We start from the raw sequence: 24,085 nt of genomic DNA on the forward strand, positions 1-24,085 counted from the left end.
AACCAGATTCGCGGCAAGCCTCCCTAGAGCAAGGCAGGCGGGAGGAGGAGGATTTGTGCTTGCAAAATACATTTCGGGCATTTCTAGGTTATTTCTTTTCTCGGGGGGAAGCAACTTTGTAGCGAGGCCGCTACCGGAAACCCCAGGTAGTCTCGTTGCCATTGATTGGTCTGGTGTGACGTGCTTTTAAAGTTGCCTCATTTAGTTGAATGCAAAGCTGGGGGGAAGAATTGCGCTTTTTTTGTTGTTGAGCGTCCGGAGGAACACGGTTTGACTGCCATTCAAACAAGAGAAGCTACTTATTTATTAAACAGCTTAATTTATTAAACAGCTTAACAACTTTACTGCACCCTTAAGAAAAAATCACAGCTGCTATTTCTACTCTGCCCCCCACCCCGCAGTAACTTCTCTTCCAGGAGGCAGAAACATCATTTCCAAGCTCAGCCTCCAGAAGAATAAAAAAACTCTCGCCCTCTACTCTCCCCCCCCCCCACGCCGCCGACCTCATCACACCTCCACTCTCTGCTGGATCCCTGCACCTATCCTGCCTTGTTCCTCCGAGGCCTCGCTCTGCCTCCCCCCACCCTCTTCTCCGGAGTTCCCACAATCCCTCTTCACTCGAAACTCCCTCTTTTGCCGCGAGCGCCTTCTCTGCTCTCGCTCATCTCCCTCCGCCTCGTCGATGAGTGCGAGCACGAGCGCGCGCCGGTCTGCAAGGGCGGAGGGGTACTATTTCTCCACCCCCTTCCCCCCCCCTCTCTCTTTTCCGCGCTGCTTGGGTGGGTTGCCTGTGGAATGCTGCGCGCGCGGCCAGGCGAGGCGGCGGCAGGATACAGTCGAGTTCCTGCGCTCGTTATAAGAAGCTCCTTGTGAGCGACGCCATTTTAAGTCTCTCTCCCTTTCGGGTTGGTGGGATCGCAGCGGTGGCGGCGACTATTACTCGGGGCGCGGTGAGACAGGGGAGAGGCGCCTGCGTCGTCCGTGCTGCGGTTGTGTGGCAGCGAAGGTTGTGGCTGGAAACAGGAGCCGCGGGGGCACCCTGCGCTCTCGCCTCCCTGCCAGTGTTAGTGCCTTTTCGGGGGTTCCGTCCTCCCTTCCCTTTTCAATTTTCTTTTCTCAGAAACTTGGGCTTCGTCCCGGGGCTACTTCGGTCTCCTCAGAGAGGGGGGCGGGAGGAAAAGGAGCGAGGCAGGCGGCGGTTTTTGTTTCCCCTCCCTCGCGGGAAGCGACCCGGTTTCGGTGGGGGGAAGGGGGATTCCCTCGCGAGAAGGGTGAGGGGGCGCGAAATGGGGCAGGGAAGCTCGGCGGGCCGTTTTGAGACACGGGAGTGGGTGGTGGGAAGTGTGTGTGGGACGGAAATCGGGACCACGTTGTGCTGTAAGGAGGCCTCGCTCCCCTCCTAATTCCCCTGTGGGTGAGGACTACGAGTTTTTGAATATAGGTGTACACAAGGCATCGACTGGATACTGTTGTGTGGAGGGGATCGCTAGGTCACACCTTCGGAGTGGGAGTTCTGGTTGTGCGAACCTCGGCGGTGGATTAAGGGAGCTTCGGTCTCTGGAGGGAGGGGCAGGATGCGGGAAGAGGGAAAGCTGTTGCCTGAGTCCGAAGCGTGCAGTGACGCCTGTGGCCGGACACTGGGGAAGAGAGAAAAGATTTCCTCCGAAAGATCGACTGGAACGGTGGAGGATTAGGCTGCTGCTTCTGATGGTTGCGGCCGCCGAGGAGAGTGGAGCCGCTCCGGTTGCCTCTTGCTGGCGGGCTTTTGCCTGCAAAGCTGTGATGGGGGAAGGGTTTGTTTGGATTGTGTGTAATTAACTCCACAGCCTCGCTGCAGTCAGCAGCCCCTAGATATCTGTTGCTTTGGGGGATGGGGGAGGTCTTGGGCTATTTTGCATGCATATTTTTGCAGAGGAGGCGCTCTCGACTTGTCTTTATAGGAAGATGTAGGGTGGCACAGATTCCCTCGGCTTTACTAGTTTCAAGCAGAAGACTGCTGGGGGAGGGGAAGAGATAAGGGATTGCTGTAGAGAGTTCTTCCGAAATATCTTTAGTAGGAGGGTCCTTTCTCAGGGTAATGATGAGAATTTGAATGGAAAGTGTGAAGTGCTAAATTTGGGGTTTAGATGGCTTCCGTGAAAATTGTACTAGTCAGGTTTCCACTAAAGCCTTGTTGGATGTGTTCTGGTGCTGCGTACATGTAGCTTTAGCAAAAAGGAAATATCACACCAGTATAAGTGGTTGATAATTTCAGTTTAATTTTTCTAGGACTGGGAAAACAAAGTGCCAGTGCCCACAATTAATTACTGGTATTGGATGTCTTGTCTTAGTTGTGAGCAGTCATTAGTTTGAATCTGTTTTCAGAAATAACGGGGCTTTTCTTGTGTGTGTTAACAGTAGGAGAAAGGAACTGATGGTACAGGAAGCACCTAGGAAAATGCCCCCCTTAACAAAAAATGTATTTGATCTGTGTATAATACTGAGGGTTGTTGTGAATCTTGGTTGGTCCTCTGCAAACTTGCCATCTGGTGGGTGACTAAAATAAAGTTTTGAAATAATGAATTACACTTAACTGTACTAGATAAGGTTCTTCAATAGACCTTTGCACACAGGGCTCTTAAATAGGTGTTCAGCTTAATTTTAATCACAAATGGCTGCATGCCTAATCTACCCATTTGAGAAGGTTTTTGTCCTTTAGCCTAAGCAGCAGTGTCACAGGCTGTTAAGCAAGTAGTGCATTTCTCAGCAAGAAAACTGCAAATAGTGAGTTGGATGCTTGATTGAACTCTTGTGTGCTTCTTTGTCATTTCTTAAAAACAAAAAAACAACAACCAAAAACACCCAAATCATAGACCAGCATGTTCTTAGTGACATGAGTATAACAAGTAACTAGACTAATTGTAAATAGAATTTCAGTAGAGGAATAAAATGAAAATTATTTGTAGACAGAAATAGATGAACTGTACTGAAACATGGCATCCCCTCCCCCCCCCAAAAAGCTGGTGCTTGAAAAAGTCACATGCATAACTTTAATTATAACTTTTGTCCACTCTTTCACATAGGTTATATATGTAGCAAAACCAAGTTGTTCTTGGTGTTTATATGAGAAGCAAAGTGGTTGACATGGAGTCATTACTACTTGCATGAAGTTCCAGTAAACGCTAGTCGCAATAGAGCTGACTTAAGAATCAATTTCTGGTGTATGTATAAGAGAACCCCATTGCTGCAGTCCTCTATTTGCCTTAACGGGATGTTAAGTAACACATGGGATCAGACTGCAGAAGTTTCCTACAGGATTAGCATCTAGTATGAGAATTTTCTAAAAGAATTGAACTGGAGTGGGTTTGCTACACTTTCTATTTTTCTGAAGATCCTCTATCACTTTAGGGCACAAAGATGACTGCATTCTAACTTTGATTTAATATTCAACATCATTTTCATTTGTAGGTAAACTGCTGTTAAATTGTTGTTGACTGATTTCTTTTTGTTTGTAATGTTGAAAAAAATATTGTGGAGCTCTTTTGCTATCTTATCCGTGTAGTTTAAGAGTAATGGGTTCTTGCATAGGAGTTTGTGAAATATATTCATGAATGAATCAAGCTTAAGGCACTTTTCTATTATGTAAGCATATTGATAACTAAATCTAGAGCCATTATATTGGACAGGATCATAAACTCATTAAATTGAATGTAAAAACATGGATCACTTTTGAAAGCTAATAACTACCTTCAAGTAGCCGGGTTCTTAAATATTAGGATATTTAAATTGAACAAACTTGTTTTGGTAGAAACTTACAATGTCAGTTGACATTAGATTATTCTTGGCTATGCATCCTGTTGCCTTTATCTTTACATTAGTGATCTGTAAACACCTAGGAATTTTTGGCTGATTGGTTAGCCATCCTCAAGTAAGTTGTAAAGTAGATTGATTTGTTAACTATGCAGTGAAAGATGGCAGGAAAAAAATCCCAAATGCCTGGTTATTACAGCTCATAAAATAGATGTTGATATATAGGAGTGTATAAACTCTTACTTTTTATATACGTTAGTAGTTTAATGTCAAAACTTTGCACTCAGATATGTTCTTCTGTGGGATGGCTGGTTAATTTTCTCCTACAAAGGAATAATGGGTGTTGGACTAGATGGCCCGGCCCCTTCCTGTGAGTCTATGAAAGTGCAAATGGAGATACCAGTGTCATCCTGTAAGGGGGCATGCACCACCCATAGCATTAAAAATAGACTTAGTGTAACAGTATGAATGTGAGTTGTATTTTCCCCACATTAAGTAAATTTAGGATAAAATTGTAGGTCATGTTGACATAGTTCTAACTGCTATGCAATCTTTGCTGCTTTTTCCAAGAAAAACCCCACGTTTGCATTACATCAATAGATGACAGAAAAATGGATATAACAGAGCTGGGTTTTTGAACCCATGTTTGCTCTTTTGCCTTGCCGTTTCATTGACATAACTGTATCATTGTGTTAAGGATGAAAAGATCATATGCCAAAAGCCGTTGTATGTTATACCTGAGTTATATTTGATTTTGTGACTTTGAACATTAATGTGGTAATTTGGGCCTTTCTAACAGTATGACAAAATTTGAAAGAGTTGGTCACTATAATGATATCTATAGAGATATTATACTATAGATATATAACTGGTAAATTGCACTTCCAGGTTAACATGTTACTGTTAAATCATAACTTCCAGCTTTGTAATCATACTCCTTACAAATGCTGTAGGTGCAAATACCTGCGAGTCAGTAATTTATGGACATTTGCTTGGTATTAATCGAGGCAGAGCAGTTGCACACTTAAGTTCTTGTGTGGGAGTTCCTTCAAGAAAGCTAATGGACAAACATTTAACTTCTCTGATGTGAAATATAAGGCTGTATAAATCAGTAACTTAAATTACAAAAAAATTGTGAATATTTTTGTAGTTTTAAATGGCTGTTTTAAATGGCTAATAAATTGCTACTTCAAACACCATGATTAAAATGCAGTGTACGAGACCAGGCTTGCTTGCAAAAAATAAATCCAATTACAGTTGTCAGGATACCTGTGTGACCTTGGGTAGCTTATTGATATATATCTAAACATTGGTCTGTAGTTAGTGTTCAGTTATGACTATGCTGGATCAAAACTTCAGCCTTACATCTTTGGATATTAATTTTCTCTGCCTGTGTCTTTTGTACTGGCTGGTTAAATAAGTACATATGACTAGTGATAATCCTGGTATTTTGGTACCTTTTTAAACTGGGGATTTTGCTCATGAATGTTATCAAACTGATAATGCATAGATGGTTTGATTTTCACTAGCGTGTAACAGTAAATGAGAGTTAAAGCAGGGTAGTGACAATGTAAGTACAAGAAAACAAATATTAATTTTATGAGTTGAATGCAACACTGTTCCAGAATTGCTCTGGTGCCTTTGGCAAGAGCTGCATGTTAAAGACTGGGAATGGTCAGTAATTAAAGTCTGAAGGCGGCACTGTAATAAAAGACAGCTTGAACAGCAGATTTTCTTTATTGGGTGGAGAACCTAAAAGAGACAGAAGGGAATAATGTGCTGTGTTCATGTTAATTTGGCTGGATCTGATAACTTCAAGGCTTCTTCAGGGAAGGTCTTGATCTTCCTGTTGGAGGAAGTTGCCAGACTTTCACCTATTCTAATTTTATGCAAGGGCTGCTTCAGATATGTAGTTGCAAGTTACATGTCTGTGTGGTAGGGTCACAGCAAATCCTATTTCTCTACAGCATGCAGAGTCAGAATAATAGAAGCATGCTTATTTATGTAATACAGTTCTACAGGCACAATGCATGCAACATATTTTAGTGCGTGAGAGTCCTAATCCAGACAGTTGATATGACTGTCATGTTTGCCTTTGGCAATGTGTCTGATTTTTTTAAAGTGGAGAGTAGGAACTGTTGGCTCTGTTAAGTATTTGGCCTGTGTCTGACCAGTAAATGTGATAATACAACCATGAATTCTTAAAATGTGAATTAAAACATTAATTCATGATAATCAGAAAGTAAACAATATTTGTTTTCCCAAGTTCTAAACTAGGAGTACCATTGCATCTAATGAGAAAAGTTTCTTCAGCATTTATTCTTCATTTTGCTGTGTTATGTCTGGGCTGCGTACCTAGCTTTATAATTAGCTAGACTAGATTGAAAGGACACTGCACAGGCTGGATTATTCTCCCAGTTTTGTAAAGTGAACCAGTACTATTCTGTTGTGTTCCCTTAGTATTTATAGTTAATGCATCTCTTTGTTAAAGGAGACTTCATAGTCTTACAGGATCACTAGGATTGCAATGGGTCTTTGGAGTAGAGCATCTTGAGAACCTTTTGTGCTGACATAATGTAGATATGAACTATTTATACATGATTAGACTTGCTTCTGTGAAGGGCAGTGTAATTTAACAACTGGATAGTAAGCTTCTCATAAATCCATCTAAACACTTTAAAAGTTTTTTTTCTGCTACAAACAGGTCAAAAGCTTGTGAACTCAAACTTTAAAGCTAACTTGCATACACAGGGACTCCACCTTCCTGTGTATTATTTGAATGCTAAGATAACAGGTGGCATCAGCTCTGCAGGAAGAAATGGAGCATAGTGAAATAAAGATATAGAAGGATTTCTAGAAGATTCTCTGTGTGGTCTAGCCATGATTAAATTTGGGAAAGAATCCATTAACTCTTAATCCAAGTACTTTTTTATGGGGAGAGGTTTGATAATCATTCTTTGTGAGAGATGATAGTACTGATTTCTAAAAATGCCATAGAATACAGATGTTGGTAAAGCTCTCTGGAAAACTTTGTGTACCATTACTTGCATTTGTTGGGTTGGATGGTCATTACAATACCCCTTCTGCCTTGCAAGAGGTGACATACAAGAATTTCTGTTTATTTCTGATTTGGCTTGCATAGCCTGTCAAGTAAATTCATAACTTGATTTTTATTTGGATTCCTCTATATATCACTAAATAAAATACACATTTTCACACAATTCTAAAGAATGGTCATTTGAAGAATATTAATTCAAACTTAGAAACTGGCTCAAGTGCCTAATGCTGGCAGTATTCATTTTTTTAATGAAATAGTGATCTTAAGAAATGAATTGTCCTTGAAAAATAGAGCACTAGAAAATTGTCTAGACTGTCTCTCTTTTGGTGAGAAGGAGCAGCATGACTTCAGCGCATGAACTGTATTGGAGAAACCCGGTTTACCTGTAATCTACTCTTCCATGCAGAATTGAGCACAGGGTACCAAGGGCAGGCTATCACTCTTAACCTGCACAACAAAGGAGCAGAAGCCTCACACTCTTACTGGAAGTGTGCATTATTAAAAGCACCTGCTGGTAAAAAAATTCCCTTGAAGGGATATGATTGTTGTAATTGTCATTACATGTTCTAGGTACCTGTGACAACTCCCCTACCCCATGAGTATCATGATTCAGTTTTATCACCTTGACCAATGTGAGTTGCATTGGGAGGATAAGCTAACTGACTTGATAAACAAAGTTTATTTTCTGTTTTGGTGAGTAACTTAAAAGCAGTTTTGTATGAAGCTGTCAAATGGAACTCTTGAGGAATATCCTGATGGCTTTCTGCATCTTGCTGGAACTGAAAAGTACAAGAATGTGGCTTGCTGACATTTGATAGAGGTGGAATTACTTTAGACTATGAAAACTCTGAACCAGTGCCCGGAGACAATTTTGGAGCGAATATGGGTTAATAACTGGAAACCTAATTGTCACAAGATGGAAGCACTGCTTGTGGGTGGAAGGTCTGACCTGGAATTTCAAGTGTCACTTGTTGTGGATGGGGTTGCAGTCTCCCTTAAAGGTCTAGGTCTGTAGTATGGGGGTGCTCTTGGACTCAAGCCTGTTGCTGGATAAGCAAGTGGCAGCTGTGGGCAGAAAATATGGTTACATATAGATTAGATTACTGCAATGCACTCTGTGTGGGGCTGCCCTTGGAATGTAAATTAGGTATGCTGCAGCCAGGATGTTGACTGGAGATTCAAGGTCAAAGTGTTTTATTGTTGTCATAGGCCATAACAATCCAGCTCCCCCCCCCCCCAAAAAAGTATACAGTTTACTTCCAGCCATAAAAATTAAAACAAAAAAAAATACATAGCAAAATACAATACTATGAACAAGATTTAAAACCTATAATAAAACAATGTTGTTCCATCTACACGGACTCCCAGTTTGTTTCCGGGTACAGTTCAAGGTACTGGTGTTGATCTCCAAAGCTCTTTAGGTTTGGGGGACCATCATGCATGAAGGACTATTTACTACTGTGGTCATTCTCTCAGGTCTTGCTTTGGGTGTTCTGAGAGTAGGTAGGTAGTAATCTGGGGGAAGGCCACCTTGGTTATGGGAACAAAGCTGTGGTACTCTCCCCAGAGACTTTGGTTTATCCCCCTCTTTTGCCACCTTCTACCATCAGGTGATTTTTTGATTTGTTTGGCATTCCTTCAGTGATCGTTCCTCATGAATGTTTCAATTACTATCTTTATGTCTTGTATGTATTTTAACTGTGTTTGTTTTAATTATTTTTGTTGGGGTTGGTTTTTAATGGTTTTAAAGTGCAAATTTGTCATGTTTAAAACTGGTGCCCCTTGTAAGGCAGGATATAAATTTTGTAAATAAAATGCATCCTGGGCATCAGATACTTGAGTCAAAATTCATAAAAGTTACAGCAATAAAAACAGCATAAGAGGGCCCATTTGTGTAGTATACATCTTTACATTACTGTTGATTGACATTGATTAATCATAAAGTTTCTGCAGTCTAAGCACTGGTGGTTGTGAGTCTTAATAATAGGGATTAGCACACATAAGGTCTCATATACAAACAAGTAATAAGTTATCAAATTAGAAGTATTCTTGTCACTTTTAGATACTTTGAGACCAGTGGTGTTTCCAGACTGCAAGTTAGTACTAAATTCACACCATTTTAACTGGCAATGCAATAATACCCTGCCTCTGTTAGGCAGTAGTTAAAAAAGCAGTCGTTACTGTAAGAGGACTGCATAGTTGTCTCTTCCAGTTTTAAGTATAGCATGTGCAGTCTTAAGCTGAACGGAATGGGAATGATCACTAAATGGCATGACAGGTTGCATTTTAAGCTTGGGTGAAACCTGTTTCTGGTGTGGTGCGGCAGGGCGTTTCCTACTTCTAATGTTCTCTGATGGGGTAAGGAAGGAGTGTTAGCTTATAAAATATGCCAGGAACTGCCCATAAAGCATTAACCCAGCTGCTCTATACAGCAAGTTAGTGCAATCAAGGAAGTAGCTGAAAGGAAGTTGAACTTTCCTTACAACAGTATTGCAATATTGAAGGTTGCTGTGCTACAGCTGAAACTCTGGTTGAGTGTCTGAAACATTTCTGAATGGCTATACAAAGACATACTGTTTGTGTCATTTAGATATGGAGGAGTGATGAAAACAAAACTTAGAACATTTCTTTGAAATGTTATTTGGGAAAAATAATTTAAGAAAGGCTTTGCTGGTTATTTGCTGATAGTCCTTAGTACTGTAGCAATAAAAAGACAATTTAAGTCCATAAGACTGCATGTTTCAGTTTTCTCAAAACGTCCATGGTTTAAAAATGTATAGGAAACTTATTGCTGAATGACTTCAGTAAAGAGCTCAAGACCAATTTAAAAGAACCACAGTAAAAACTGAGCGCATAGGACTGTATAATTATTTTCTTCATATGAAAGAGCTCCCTGTCTTGGGTATCATTCTGTGCTAATCTGAGTGGGATTGTCTCTAACCAAAGCAGGTTTAAACTTCAGTAAATATTGAAATAAATGGACTTGGATTCTTCTTAATTTCAGACTGTAGTAAGAGTATTTGAATTGACACGTTCATAAAGAAATTCTGGCCATGGCTGAGTATTGTCTTAAGAGTAAATACCTTTTCTGTCCAGATGGCAAAACATAGCAGCTGAAAAACCCCTGGTCTCAATTCTCAGTACTGAAACTGTTCTGATATACTGCTTGAAAATTATTGCTATCTGAGGTTAAATCTTTAGTTTACTTGAATAATGTGCTGCTTGTAAAAGTATTCAGAGTGTAGTAGTATCACTTTTGGAGTCTGAGGAAAAGAAGTAAGTTGAGGCACTTTTTTCAAGTGTTTGCAAGACTGCATTAATTTCAGTACTAGATAAGTTTGTTTGAAGTATATCAGCCCATCTTTATTTAGGGAAAATTCAACTGAGAGGCTGTAGGAAAGAGAGTAGTTGAAATGCTTTGTATCGTTGCTTTTGTCTTAACATGGGACTGAGGATGCAGATTCAGGGTGCCTATATGTGCATTCCATTAAGCAATTTGTAGATATATTTTTGGGATTTGCCAGCATAACTTGCAAAAGGAGGGGGGGGTGCAAGTCCTTTTTTTTTAACTTCTGCCTTCACGGAATAATAATATTGGCTTCAGAGTTGGAACAGAGTACAGCAAAACGTACAAACTGTTAGTAGACAGTTTAGTAATTGGCTTGTAAATTGCTCCTTGTCTTGTGATATGAGGATTGGTGATAGGCAAATTTAAGCTTTTTAAAAATTACACAGCTTGTGAAATGTGGAAAGGTAACTTGCAAGGCTGTACTTCAAAGTTGGGGCCTTGTAAATGAGAAATTAACATGTGTATGTTATCTTGCATTGTGGGGTAGCTCATTCATGGAGCTTGTGAAACAGAACCTGCTGTGCATTTCCACTTCATCCTAGAGTACAGAATAGTGAAGGATTTGGAAGGTCAAAAATAAAAACACTACAGCTAGGGCGCTAAGGTGTATTTTCCTTTGCTACAAAAGAGTTAAATAGATTTTTAAGTCTGTTTGGACATCCAATTTGTACTTGATATATGCTTAAGCTGGCTTCCGAATTTACTGTTGTGGTGTTAATAGTTTTCCTATTTAGTGAAACTGAATGTGTGAAATCAGCTACAAATAATGACTTTGCTTAATTAGATGCTTGGCATAGATTTAAATCTGAATCTGCTTAGTAATAACTATGTCATAATAAGCTTGAGAGTTCAAATTGTGCTGTTCTTGGTTACCAAACTCATACAACCACATTTTGGGAAGACAGCTGGAATGGTGGTGTATTGAGGGAGTAGGACTGTGTGACCTTGGATCAGCCACTCTTTCAGTCCACTTGTGAGGATGAGATGGAGGAAGGAGAGGCATTCATTGTCCTGAATGTGGAAGAAGGGTGGGATTAAAAGTGATTGAATGAGGCATAGCCTTCTCAAGTAGGGTATTTTGAAAGAGTAAAACTACAACTACAATCCAAAGATCACATTCTTGGAAGTAAGCCCCGTAAAATGAAAAGGGTCTTCTGACTAGACTTCAGTAAAATTCAGTTTGCATTGAATATACTGCCAAGCTTGTTTTCTGCTTAAATATTCCTACCTAATGGTGCTTATATTCTAAACACCATTAAGTAGGAAAAGATTCACAATTTGTCCAGTGGAGAGCAACCCAAAGTTTTGAATTGAGCAACAGATAACATGATCTACTGAGGTTTAAGTGCTAAATAAATCACTTTCTGCAGGACTTGCTTGCTCTGCTCTGAACTTGTATATATAGCTTGCTACAGTAACATAACACCAGTCTGCAATATCCTATATTCTTTGTGCATATTGATAGCCATGGAGCATTGTTGATAGAGTCTTAATGTTAGCTCCAACTGAAATGGGATATCTGCATTCCTTATCTCTGTTTACAGTTTATTATATAAATACATGTTAAATTATTAAATTGTCATTCAAGTTGAGTTCCATGTAGAGTTGCAGCCTGGCTGCTTGAGTAGCAATGGGTGATGTTTTTTACAGGATGTATGAATGTGTTCTGTTTGGGGCACTTGATACATTTAAAGATGTTCAAGTCAGATGTTTGGCTCCTAAATCATACCAGATTTCTACGTAAATAATAAGTAATTAGTATTGTCTTTATTCCATGTAAGGAAAGTCATTGAAGCATGTTATTGTACAACTGGTTTTACCATTTTGCAATTAAGTGATAAGTAGACAACAGCCAAATGATAGTTATTGTGTTTACTAGCAGAAAAGAAATATGGTGTATGGCTGATCTTTTTCTTGATACAAGCACAGCTCAAGATCTTAACCCCTCAGGTCCTATTGAGAACGAAGCAGAAGTATTTTGGAAACTTAGTTGAGCGCAAAAGATGAAGTCTTCAAAGGGCAGTATTATGTGGGGAAAATCTTTTGTTAACAGGTTCAGAGATGACATATAGTCCAAATCCCATAATAGCTTCTGTTTAAAACTAAGCATTTTCGAATTTAGGGTTGTTTGACATATTGAAGGCATTTATCCAGTTGCAGAAGGACAAGTCTTTAGGTCAGGAGTCACCTTGATGAACCTGTGGGCACTTTTGGAATTCAAAGAGTGGAGAATGGGCACTACCTGTGAGATTGGGGCCTGTCACAGGATGTTAGGAAGGTGTAGACCATGTGTCCTAAGGTGGAGGCAGCTGTTTCTGAATGAGTGCTCTGCATAAGCACAAAGGGGTGGGTTCTTCTAAAGCACTTCTGCTCCAGTGAGAGGACTTGCTATTTGCCTTGGGAAAGAAGCAAATGGGTGCCATGGTGCCCACGGGTGCCATGTTAGATATCATTGCTCTAGATCCCATGTAGTAATTTAGCTCTTTTTACTAATTGTAAAAGATTGAATAGAACTGTACATATCAGTAAAACCTTAAAGCCTGCATAAGTCATAACTGTATGTTCTTAAATTCATTTTAGGGTCTGAAGATCACCAGACCACAGTTCTGGGAGCACTCAAAAGAACATGGCAACTCAAGGTGTGTTGTTTTATATTTGACTGCAGACTGTCTTTGCTCTTATTTAAACAGCAGTCAACCAGTCTGCTTAGCCTTTAAAGGTAGCACATAGTCTATTGCATAGAAATCAGAGCCATGGAAACTAGCCATTTTCGTGGCTTCACTGTATGACTTTCAGATTTACCCTAAACAGAGCAAGTATCCAGTCCTTAACTGCAGAGAAATTTTGAAGTTACTATCTTCTTTGCTACAGATTCAAATACATGCAGGCTTTTGGGTAAGCTTTTTCATGCAGCTTTATAACTCCTGATGCTTATTCTCTGACTAGACCATGCATCTTGTGTCTCTCCATCTCAGTGTGTCTGTTCAAATACATACAAGTATTGTGTAGTTGCTGCTTAAAAAGAATCACTATCTTCTGCCTCTTACTTGCTCCTTAAACAGAAGGTGGGCTTGTAGATATGTCATGACGCTTCCAGTTCAGGCTGCTCACATGTAAAACTGTGAGGGGAGTATTTCTGACTTCCTTTAATACAAAGGAAAGTTTCAGTGTGTTAGGAGGCAATTGTGTGAGCACCATCCAGAGGGGTAGAATGTACATGCAGGCCAGTGGCTTTTTCTTCGTCAGACGGAAGTCTCTTGTCACAAGCCAGACTAGTTCAGACTGGCCACATAACCCTAACTTGATATCTATTTCAGAGCATAAATTTGTAGCATGATTTCTACAAGATATACCTTCTGCTACTTAAAGATAATAAACCCTCTTGTCAACAGTGGCAAATTACTTAGTTGTATGTTTGTTGCTGGAAGGTGTTTGGTGCACACTTAATGAAAAACAGAACTCATGCTAGGTTTAAAGTTTAGTCAATGTCAATAGGAGCCAGTTGCATTTGTCTACTGTTGGCTAGGCTTTCGTTGTTTAAATGTTTAGTGTGTGTGGTGTTTGTACATAATATATTGTAGTATGGATTGCACTAGAATGACTTCTGATGTCTAAGCTTATTTTTTAAAATACTGATAACCTCTTGCAGCTGACTTGATGGAATTGGACATGGCAATGGAACCAGACAGAAAGGCAGCTGTCAGCCACTGGCAGCAGCAATCCTACCTGGATTCTGGTATCCACTCTGGTGCCACAACAACCGCTCCCTCTCTGAGTGGCAAGGGAAACCCTGAAGATGATGATGTTGATACCACCCAAGTTCTATATGAGTGGGAACAAGGATTCTCCCAGTCCTTCACCCAGGAGCAAGTTGCTGGTAAGCAAGATCCTGTTGAAAACTAGCAGCCCACTTATTGTTTGTCAGTTACTACTCATGTGCTTAACTGTGTTTCAGATATAGATGGGCAATATGCTATGACCCGAGCACAAAGAGTGCGCGCTGCCATGTTCCCTGAAACGCTGGATGAAGGCATGCAGATACCATCAACACAGTTTGATGCTGCTCATCCAACAAACGTACAACGCCTGGCTGAACCTTCTCAGATGTTAAAACATGCTGTGGTTAATTTGATAAACTACCAAGACGATGCAGAACTAGCAACCCGCGCCATCCCAGAACTGACCAAACTGTTGAATGATGAGGACCAGGTATGTAGATAGGCAACCCATTTTCACTTGAACATATTGCACAGCAAGCAGACTGGAGGCTGAAAATTTGGCCATACTGTGTGTTCTTTGCATATAAAGTATATTTGAATGCTGAAAACTCATACTAATAACATTTTTGCGTTTTCTAGGTGGTGGTGAACAAGGCTGCAGTTATGGTTCATCAGTTATCCAAAAAAGAAGCATCTCGCCATGCTATCATGCGCTCTCCTCAGATGGTATCTGCCATTGTGCGTACTATGCAGAATACAAGTGATGTGGAAACAGCCCGATGTACTGCAGGTACACTACACAACCTCTCTCATCATCGTGAAGGCTTGCTGGCGATCTTCAAATCTGGAGGCATTCCTGCTTTGGTTAAAATGCTTGGGTATGTATACTTCATGGGGTTTTTATATACATAACATTTGTTAATCTTAGACTGGCTGCTTGTTAACCTGGGCTTTTTTTGCAGTTCTCCAGTGGATTCTGTACTTTTTTATGCCATTACTACTCTACACAATCTTCTGTTACATCAAGAAGGTGCCAAAATGGCTGTTCGTCTAGCAGGGGGTCTGCAGAAGATGGTTGCCCTGCTCAACAAGACAAATGTTAAGTTTTTGGCTATTACAACAGACTGCCTTCAGATTCTTGCTTATGGCAATCAAGAAAGTAAGGTAAATATCAAATACATTGTCAAAACTGCATAAAGGGCATAGTAAAGCATAGTTGCATTTAACCCACAACTGCTGTTCTGTGTATGCACATATTGGACACTGCAACAGTGTCATTGGTACTGATGGGGATAATGCTGGAAATATCTGATCATGCATTCTGCTAGGGCAGGTAAAAATTAACGTATAGATCTATTCTTTTGAACTTGGAAATGTAAACATGACACTGTATGTGTGAGTATACTAGCAGACAGTAGTTTGGAAAGCAACACATCTGTTTGGAAACCAACACATTTGTTTTTTCATAGCTTATCATTCTAGCAAGTGGTGGACCTCAGGCCCTAGTGAACATAATGAGGACTTATACATATGAAAAATTACTGTGGACCACAAGTAGAGTGCTGAAGGTGTTGTCAGTCTGCTCTAGTAACAAACCTGCAATTGTTGAAGCTGGTAAGTGTTTTTACACCTAATATTGGTGTTGCATTTTGTGTCCTTGGACTCTGTAGAAGGCTACAACTTTTGCATGAGGAAGTGTTTTGATCAGACTGGCGGAACAGACATACCAGTTGAATCAGGTCTGTGGTGTGTGTGTCCTTGTACTTGTGTGTTCTAGGTCTAGAAGGCATTAAAAATAGCTAAGGTTGTCTTATGCTGTTTAGGAAACTTGATTGTGTAGGTGTGCATGTTTAATCATAAAACTATTCCTGACCAAACTTGAAGCTTAATGAACTTTCACGACCTACAAGACATACTTTTTCCATGGGCCATAACCAAGTTACATGTACTTCAAACTTCTGCTTTCCAAATTGGCAGCATTGAAGTGTGGTGTGATTAATGGAAGTAAGGCTAAATTTAAAATGAAGACAGGAGGAGCATAAACTTAAAAAATTGCTTGATCTTTCAGGTGGAATGCAAGCCTTAGGACTCCACCTTACAGATCCAAGTCAGCGTCTTGTTCAGAATTGTCTCTGGACTCTTAGAAATCTCTCAGATGCTGCAACTAAGCAGGTAAGAAATGGCCTTGAACTTGTACGCTGAATGCTCAAGCTACAAACCTTACTGGGTATTTTGCAAGTACATGTGCTATGAGTAGGAAGTAACCAGTTACTTCCAAGAGATAACACAGACATCAGTTTTTACAAGTGGGTCATCTTCTGAGGGATGTGAACACTGCTGGGAATTGTTGTCGTCTTTGATGTAGAGAATGGATATGGTGTCTAGTAGGGGCCCTCATGTAGTACCCATGGGCACTAAGCCTTCACTGGTGCCCACAAAGTGTTTTTAGAAGGTGGCTAGGACGAAGTGAGGCTTTTGCTCAGTAGGACTTCTGATTGGCCGTTGGATATAGCAAATTTTTTTTTGAAGGTTGCTTTGGCAGCAGCTGCCACCACAGTACAAGGATCTTCAGTTTGTGACTGAAAAGTAAACTGCATATGCAAGAAAATATTTTGAAACAGAATGCTTATTTAAAAAGGCATCCTCTTAAACCGGTTTCTGCCTGAAATGTTGAAAAGTTGCTATTAGAATTATGGGTAACCTCACTCCCTGATACTCTGTGGTTGGTTCCCACTCCTGAAGCAGCCATTTTGTGGTCACCATCCTGTTGTCAGAATTCCAAAGGTGCCCACAGGCTTAAAAAGGTTGGGAACCATTGCTGCCTGTGTAGCTTTTCACAGTGTACATTGTGCTACATAGGATAGTACCATTTGATCTCATGTTTCAGTGGTGTGGCTGATGCTCACTGTAACAAACTTTTGAATACTAAAGCAGAATGTTGGCAAGGAATGTGTGATAGAAACAGGTACAACTGGGTGTTCTCCTGCAAAGCAAGTCCATCCCATCCCATAGAACCCTACTGTTTCTCATAAGGTGCTTGCCACTGCTGGCTGAATATTAGTCTTGCTCTTATCCTTTTGCTTGAGGCAAGCTGTATGAATATTAATACATATCTGTTTTAGGCACTGGGAGGTCCACTTGTTGCCTTGACCTTTTTTGGGGGGTGGGGGGGATAATGTAATTGAGTTCTCTTGCTGCAAAACCACACTAGAGGAATTCTGATGTTATAGGCAGTCTGCACTGTATTCATCTGGCATCTTATGAACTCAGGCTTCTGCCTTGTAGAGGACTGTAAAACACATTGATGCATGTCTACACTCCTATCAGAGTGCTCAACTGTCACCTGGAAGGATTACTACTAGCTTTGAAACAAGCCTGTGGAAAATCCTGTTTTCTTGCATATGTCGATTTGCATTAATTGTAAACTTCCTCCTGGCTGAACCCTTTGGTCAGGTGACAACCCAAAGGGTATTCCCAGTAAGGTCCTGTTAAATTGAATGAGCTCTTACAGCAAGCTGTTCCATAATTCCGCATTTTGACTCCTCTCGGCAACTAACCCCACTCCTCTGTCTACAAGGCTTGAGGAAGTCTGATTCAGTGTATTTGAAGAAGTGTGCATGCAGACTTCAACTTTTTCATCTTAAAGGTGCCACTGGATTCAAACTTTGTTCAGTGGCCTGCCCAGTCACTCCTTAGAAAAACAAATGTACCTAACCTATAATAAATATGCTATGTTATGTGCTGCTATAGAGCAGATTATTTCAAGGTTATTAGCAACTGTTAAGACTAGCTGCATGTGAATCAGCTGCTTGCAATTTACATGAGGGAGTAAATGGATGCAAAAAATATGCTAAGAATGCCTTTTTCCCCCTACAGGAAGGTATGGAGGGTCTTCTTGGAACGCTTGTGCAGCTTTTAGGATCCGATGATATCAATGTTGTAACCTGTGCTGCTGGTATCCTTTCTAACCTTACCTGTAACAACTACAAGAATAAAATGATGGTGTGCCAGGTTGGTGGCATTGAGGCTCTTGTGCGCACAGTTCTTCGGGCTGGTGACAGGGAAGACATCACCGAACCAGCTATTTGTGCACTTCGTCACCTCACCAGTCGGCATCAGGAAGCTGAAATGGCCCAGAATGCAGTGCGTCTCCATTATGGACTTCCGGTGGTGGTAAAACTCTTGCATCCACCATCTCACTGGCCTCTGATCAAGGTGAGGCTTCCTTTAATGGTCAGATGTGTGAAGAATCCAATTGTGAGTGATAATGGAGGTGAAGGGGACAGTCCACATACCATTTTCCACCACTGTGAGAGAGGGTGAGGGTAGAATAAGATCCAGAATCATTGAATTGCAGGACTTGTAAGTATTGGAGCTGTGTTTTGGTGTTTCCTTTGTCATAAATAAGCTTCCTAACTGTGTTCTTTAATTTCAGGCTACCGTTGGACTGATCCGCAATCTTGCTCTCTGTCCAGCAAATCATGCTCCTTTGCGTGAACAAGGTGCTATTCCAAGACTAGTCCAATTACTGGTTAGAGCACATCAGGATACCCAGCGTCGTACTTCAATGGGTGGCACACAGCAGCAGTTTGTGGTATGTGGTGCATATTGAAGAATGGCAGCAATTACCCCTCTGCTAGGCAGGCCCAGCAGTGATAGTGGAGAGATACACTGCCAAAAAATGTCCTGTCCTATTGGGTCAGAAACTGTAACTGATGTGAAACTAGTGCTTCATCATAGTGGGCAGCCAGTAAGAATTTGCAGTTTTTAAATAGTAAACATAATGTAGATTATAACAAAATTAAACTATGTTATGTGAAACTATAAAGCAGATTATTTCAGGACCATTCTAGAGAACAGCAGCTTTGTCAAATGAATTTCAGATTCCAGGCATAGTTCTTTCCACAAAATTAACTTGGGAAGTTCATTATTGGAAGCCAACTGTTGCTTGAAGTCCTGCAACTTAAGCTGTTTTACTAGTTTTGAGTTCAAACAGATTAATCTTGAAACGTGCAAACTAAGTTATCTTTATGGAAAGAAAATATGCAAGATATGTGGATAAATTTGTGAGGCTTGCATTCTAGCAAAAAATAGCTGGTCTGATGTCTAATATACAGTTAATCTTGTACAGGAGGGTGTGCGTATGGAGGAAATAGTTGAAGGCTGCACTGGAGCCCTTCATATCCTGGCTAGAGATGTCCATAATCGTATTGTAATAAGGGGTCTAAATACCATTCCACTGTTTGTGCAGGTAGGTATATCTTCTTTCAAATACTTCTATTGCTGTTATTAAACTGAGAGCATACTTTTCTACATAATATAGGAAGCTTGAAAAATAACCCCAGCTGTAACTGCACTTTAGTGGTATGTTCCTGAGTGGAATATAAGCAAACTTTTGGTCCATGCTGCTTGCGTTTGCCCAGAATTGTAGAATTTGTCACAAAGTGTAAATGCTGAATTGTGCTTGGCTCAAATTGGCCTATAAATTCTCTCAAGCAAGGGGTTATAAAATTGTCAGAAAGGAGGACTTGACTAATCCTAGAATCCCTCTTTATAATTTTGGGGGGTATATTTGTCTGTCTTGTGTGCACCTAGAAGTCATGATGACTTCTAGTGACTGACCTCTACTGGGCTTGGAGGATATTCAGGAGGTGGCCGAATAAAGCTTATTCCAAGAAGGGGCTCTCATTCATCCAAGTACTTGCAAGAGTCAACCCTTTCTTAGCTTCTGAGATTGGGTTTGCCTGGGCTATCTGGGTCAGGGCACTAATCCTAGAATTCTTGATTTTGAAAGTTAATTGCCCTTCCCAACTAATGTGATTACGTTCTTTAGTTGTTGATGCAGATTTGGGTTAAAGAAGGTCATGTCTTTGAATTTTCTGTTTTCTTCCCCCCCACAACTAGCTGCTGTATTCCCCTATTGAGAATATTCAGAGAGTGGCTGCAGGTGTGTTGTGTGAACTGGCTCAAGATAAGGAAGCTGCAGAAGCCATTGAGGCAGAAGGAGCTACAGCTCCACTGACAGAACTTCTTCATTCTAGGAATGAGGGTGTGGGTAAGTGAAATGGGGTGGGGGTGGCTTGGTTCCGTTCTCAGTTTCCCAGCTAACATTTTACTTGTCTTTTAACAGCAACATATGCAGCTGCAGTGTTGTTTAGAATGTCAGAGGATAAGCCACAAGACTATAAGAAACGGCTTTCAGTTGAATTGACCAGCTCTCTATTCAGGACTGAACCTATGGCTTGGAATGAGGTGGGTGATTATGGGTTTGTTTGCTTTTTAAACTTTTCCAATTTAAAAATTCAGGTTGGACAGCTAATGTGTCAGCAGCTGGCTGCTATTCAGTGTTCCTAGCTGGCAAAAGTGTTCTGACTTAACATGAACACACTTGGATCTAACTAAAATTCAACTAACTTACTTGCTGCTAGAGAACTAGGTTATGCTAGAGAACAGAGAATTTGGCATTTAACTTTTTAATTGAACAGTCACATAACATTTCTTAGTCTTAAAAAGTGCTGGCACAAATATTTTTAAACCAAACCAGCTTAGTCAAGTTACATGTCTTGCTGCACATGAGATTTATATAGCAGAAATGCATGTAGCTACATAACTTTATTGTAATTCAAGTCTCTGTTAAAATGCATTTGTTGCACACATTTCAAACACAAAGTGGCCGTTAGGATTAAAGGGAATACTTTATTTTGGGAGTAAATTGCTTGTGTCTACTGCAGTACTCAATCCCTTACATATTTTCTGCAGACTGCTGATCTTGCACTTGATATTGGTGCCCAGGGAGAACCCCTTGGATATCGGCCAGATGGTATGTATGAATTGTTCAGTTGTCTCTTAGTAAACCAAATCTAATCAAAATTCCTTTAATGGAGATCCGAAAACATATTATACTTAATACTTAAGCTCACGCTGCCATCTAATCTACTTGCACTGTTGAATGAAACAGTGACACTCAACGTGCCTTAAACGGCCTCCGTGAGACTATCTCACCAAGGCATTATGAATTGCTTGTTTTCTAACCCTTAAATAATGCCTGATGTGCTGTGTTATTTGAATATGGGCTGATTGTGTGAATGGTTTAAAGGCTGGTGAAAGGCTGTTCAGTGCCTCTACGTATGAAGTTTTTATTTTAGTTTGATGTGCATTATAGAAATGTTCAGTTTTCAGGAGTATGCAAACTAATGGCTTGGCTCAAATTGGCTTACATGTTCCTGATAGCAGCATGCTTTTATTGGCACAGCCACACAAATGTACTTAATGACCTGCCATTTTGTCCATACTGGTCCAGTCTATGAAATGTAACTTCAGATTGGCTGGATTATAAAAAAAAAATAATCTCACACACTGATGTTGAAGCTTCTGATGCATCTAACATGTTAACATGCTTTTTCCCCTCTCCTCTGCCGCCCTTAACTTTCATAGATCCTAGTTACCGTTCTTTCCACTCTGGAGGATACGGTCAGGATGCCTTGGGTATGGACCCAATGATGGAACATGAAATGGGTGGCCACCACCCTGGTGCTGACTACCCAGTTGATGGGCTGCCAGATCTAGGACATGCCCAGGACCTTATGGATGGGTTGCCTCCAGGTGACAGTAATCAGTTGGCCTGGTTCGATACTGACCTGTAAATCATCCGTTAGGTAAGAAGCTCCCCCCTACACCTACCTACCAAACTGAACTTGGCTGGCAGGGAGGGAATGGCTTGAGTGGGTTGGCCTGTGTTTAGTCATAGATACAAGTGTCAAGCTTGCAGTACCTGCATTCAAACTGACTCATGATATGATCTGTGAAAGTGATTAACTTAGATGTTTTGTGCTGCAGGCTTGATGCAACTCATTAACATGAGTAACCATATCTATGTTCTAACACTTACTGTTCCTTTCTTATTTTTTTCCCTACACAGCTGTATTGTCTGAATGATCTTGCATTGTGATTGGCCTGTAGAGTTGCTGAGAGGGCTCGAGGGGTGGGCTAGTATCTCAGAAAGTGCCTGACACACTAACCAAGCTGAGTTTCCTATGGGAACAACTGAAGTAAACTTTTTGTTCTGGTCCTTTTGGTCGAGGAGTAACAAATGGATTTGGGGAGTGACTCACGAAACGAAGAATGCACAAGAATGAATCACAAGATGGAATTTATCAAACCCTAGCCTTGCTTGTTTAAAACTTTTTTTTAATTTTTAAAATCTCTGTAATGGTACTGACCTTGCTTGCTTTGAAAGTAGTTTCTTTTTTGCAGTAACTGTAGGGTTTAAGTCTGTGTTTAAGTTATAGTGAATACGCTACAGCAATTTCTGATTTTTAAGGATCGAGTAATGGTGTAGAACACTAATTCATAATCACTCTAATCGTATTCTGAAAAGTGTAACATTGTGTAGCCTTTTTGTATAAAAATTAGACAAAATAGAAATGGTCCAATTAGTTTCCTTTTTAATATGCTTAAAATAAGCAGGTGGATCTATTTCATGTTTTTGATCAAAAACTTTATCTGGAGATGTCTGGGTAGGGGCCAGTAAGAACAATTGTATGGAACCTTGTATTGGACAGCTTACCAGTTGCCTTTTATCCCAAAGTTATTGTAGCCTGCTGTGATATAGATGCTTCATGAGAACACTTATACAAATGGTTCAGAATTAAAGTAAACTTTTAATTCCTCTTGTGTGAAGTTTTTAATTCACTTTGTCAAGTTATTTCCATTTTTTAATGTTTAAGATCATTTATTTTTGGTTAACAAAATATTAGTTCAGTTGTTCAGCAAAGCATGCACTATGCAATAGGAAAGAGTGGGGACAAGTGTCACTGAATTTAAACTTCTCAATTAGCATTTTAGATCTTGGTCAAATATGAAGGAATATAATTAGTTAAATGTGTTAGACACTGTGCCAGACTAAGTCCTGAAACCTGGTAATTCTCCTCCCCCCCCCCCCCCCCCCCCCCAGAAATCTTTTCCCCATCCCTGGTGCCTGAGTTCTCATTAGCTCAGTTTTGCTAGGCTTTCCTTTTTGGAAATTTTTAATCCATGCTGTCTTTAGAGGTTCCAACAAAGACCTGTTTCTCACTTTTGACTCAGACAATTGAAAGGCCAGGTGCAGCACCCATAGCAAGTATACAGTAGAGGAACCTTCCTGCCTGGAGGCAGAGCCAGCTGTGGCCTTCTACATACAGCTGTTTTTCTTTTTTCAGTACCTCCAATTGCAGTATCAAACCATCTTTTCCTTGTGCTCCATTTCTGTTCTCACTTTCTTAGGGTATCAGCTTGAATGTAGTTAATATTAAATGTGCCCAGAGATGCTGCCACTTAACACTCTCTGGCTGTTTGAGGTGGATTGTGTCTGACAAAGGGAACTTTGACTCTCAAAAGCTTAGACCTTAAAATATTGTTGATTTCTAAGGTGCTACTTACTGTACTGAGGCCTACATGTTTCACTGTAGCCTCAGACTCTATTAAATACACACACTGCCGTCACAGTTAAGGTTATTCTCATAAACTGTTTTGAAAGCACTTCATGATAAATCTGCATTTGCTTATTATAGCACCTAGTGTTATAGAAATGAAAAGATGATCTAGATTGGAGTCCAGGAACACCTCAGAGACCAACAAGATGCTGGGGTATGAGCTTTTGAGAGTCCAAGCTCCCTTTGTCATAGAAAGAGCTTTGATTCTAAAGCCTTATACCCCCAAAATCTTGTTGGTCTTGGAGGTCCTACTGCAGACCATCATGGTTACCTCCTCTGAAATGTGATTATAAATCCATATTATTTTTATTATAACCATAGCCAAATTCTACAGCTAGAGAGGAAGGGATAATATGTTAACCACTGTCAAGGAGACTTGGAACTTCTAGTTAGCAATACTCCTTTCTAAACTGTGGAGTCTTGTGAGCAAAAATTTTACTTCATTAACTACTGGCATTAAAGTTGTGAGTGAGCCGTTTTGGCTACTGCATAACTTAGTTTGCTCTGGGGCCATCCTTCCTGAGCTAAGACAAAAATGTGCGAGCTGGAGGTGGAAAAACTGAGCTAGCTCACAATAACTCAGCTTAAAGGGAACACTGTCTAGTAGCATATTAAATTGAGTAGATGCACAATTATGTGTTCCAGAAAAGATGGGCAGAAAATGCAGTCGGTATAATATGAAACTTATTTCACCCATATC

At 40.4% G+C, this 24,085-nt stretch overlaps 1 protein-coding gene across 3 annotated transcripts; it reads left to right on the forward strand.

Annotated features, from left to right (window-relative positions):
- Positions 1–766: 766 nt before the first annotated feature.
- On the forward strand, positions 767–22,582 carry CTNNB1 (catenin beta 1). Of its 3 annotated transcripts, none has more exons than XM_060247510.1 (16): positions 767–869; positions 12,777–12,835; positions 13,846–14,073; positions 14,152–14,405; positions 14,555–14,793; positions 14,878–15,079; positions 15,385–15,529; positions 15,984–16,087; positions 17,792–18,130; positions 18,351–18,509; positions 19,047–19,166; positions 19,820–19,970; positions 20,046–20,167; positions 20,675–20,735; positions 21,350–21,570; positions 21,834–22,582. In XM_060247510.1, the coding sequence occupies exons 2-15, from the start codon at positions 12,823–12,825 to the stop codon at positions 21,556–21,558; spliced, it is 2,346 nt and encodes a 781-aa protein (XP_060103493.1). In that variant the 5' UTR covers positions 767–869; positions 12,777–12,822; the 3' UTR covers positions 21,559–21,570; positions 21,834–22,582. The 3 variants fall into 3 exon arrangements, with proteins under 3 accessions (XP_060103493.1, XP_060103492.1, XP_060103494.1); XM_060247509.1 differs by having other exon boundaries at positions 858–1,063; XM_060247511.1 differs by lacking the exon at positions 767–869 and adding an exon at positions 13,008–13,091 and having other exon boundaries at positions 12,791–12,835.
- Positions 22,583–24,085: the final 1,503 nt, after the last annotated feature.

Source organism: Heteronotia binoei, chromosome 10, assembly GCF_032191835.1.
Source record: "Heteronotia binoei isolate CCM8104 ecotype False Entrance Well chromosome 10, APGP_CSIRO_Hbin_v1, whole genome shotgun sequence".
Classification (NCBI taxonomy): Eukaryota; Metazoa; Chordata; class Lepidosauria; order Squamata; family Gekkonidae; genus Heteronotia; species Heteronotia binoei.

Coding starts and splice junctions, on each gene's coding strand:
- CTNNB1 (XM_060247510.1), top strand. Junction 15,530..15,983: donor ACCTGCAATTGTTGAAGCTG/GTAAGTGTTTTT, acceptor TTGATCTTTCAG/GTGGAATGCAAGCCTTAGGA. Junction 18,131..18,350: donor CTCACTGGCCTCTGATCAAG/GTGAGGCTTCCT, acceptor CTTTAATTTCAG/GCTACCGTTGGACTGATCCG.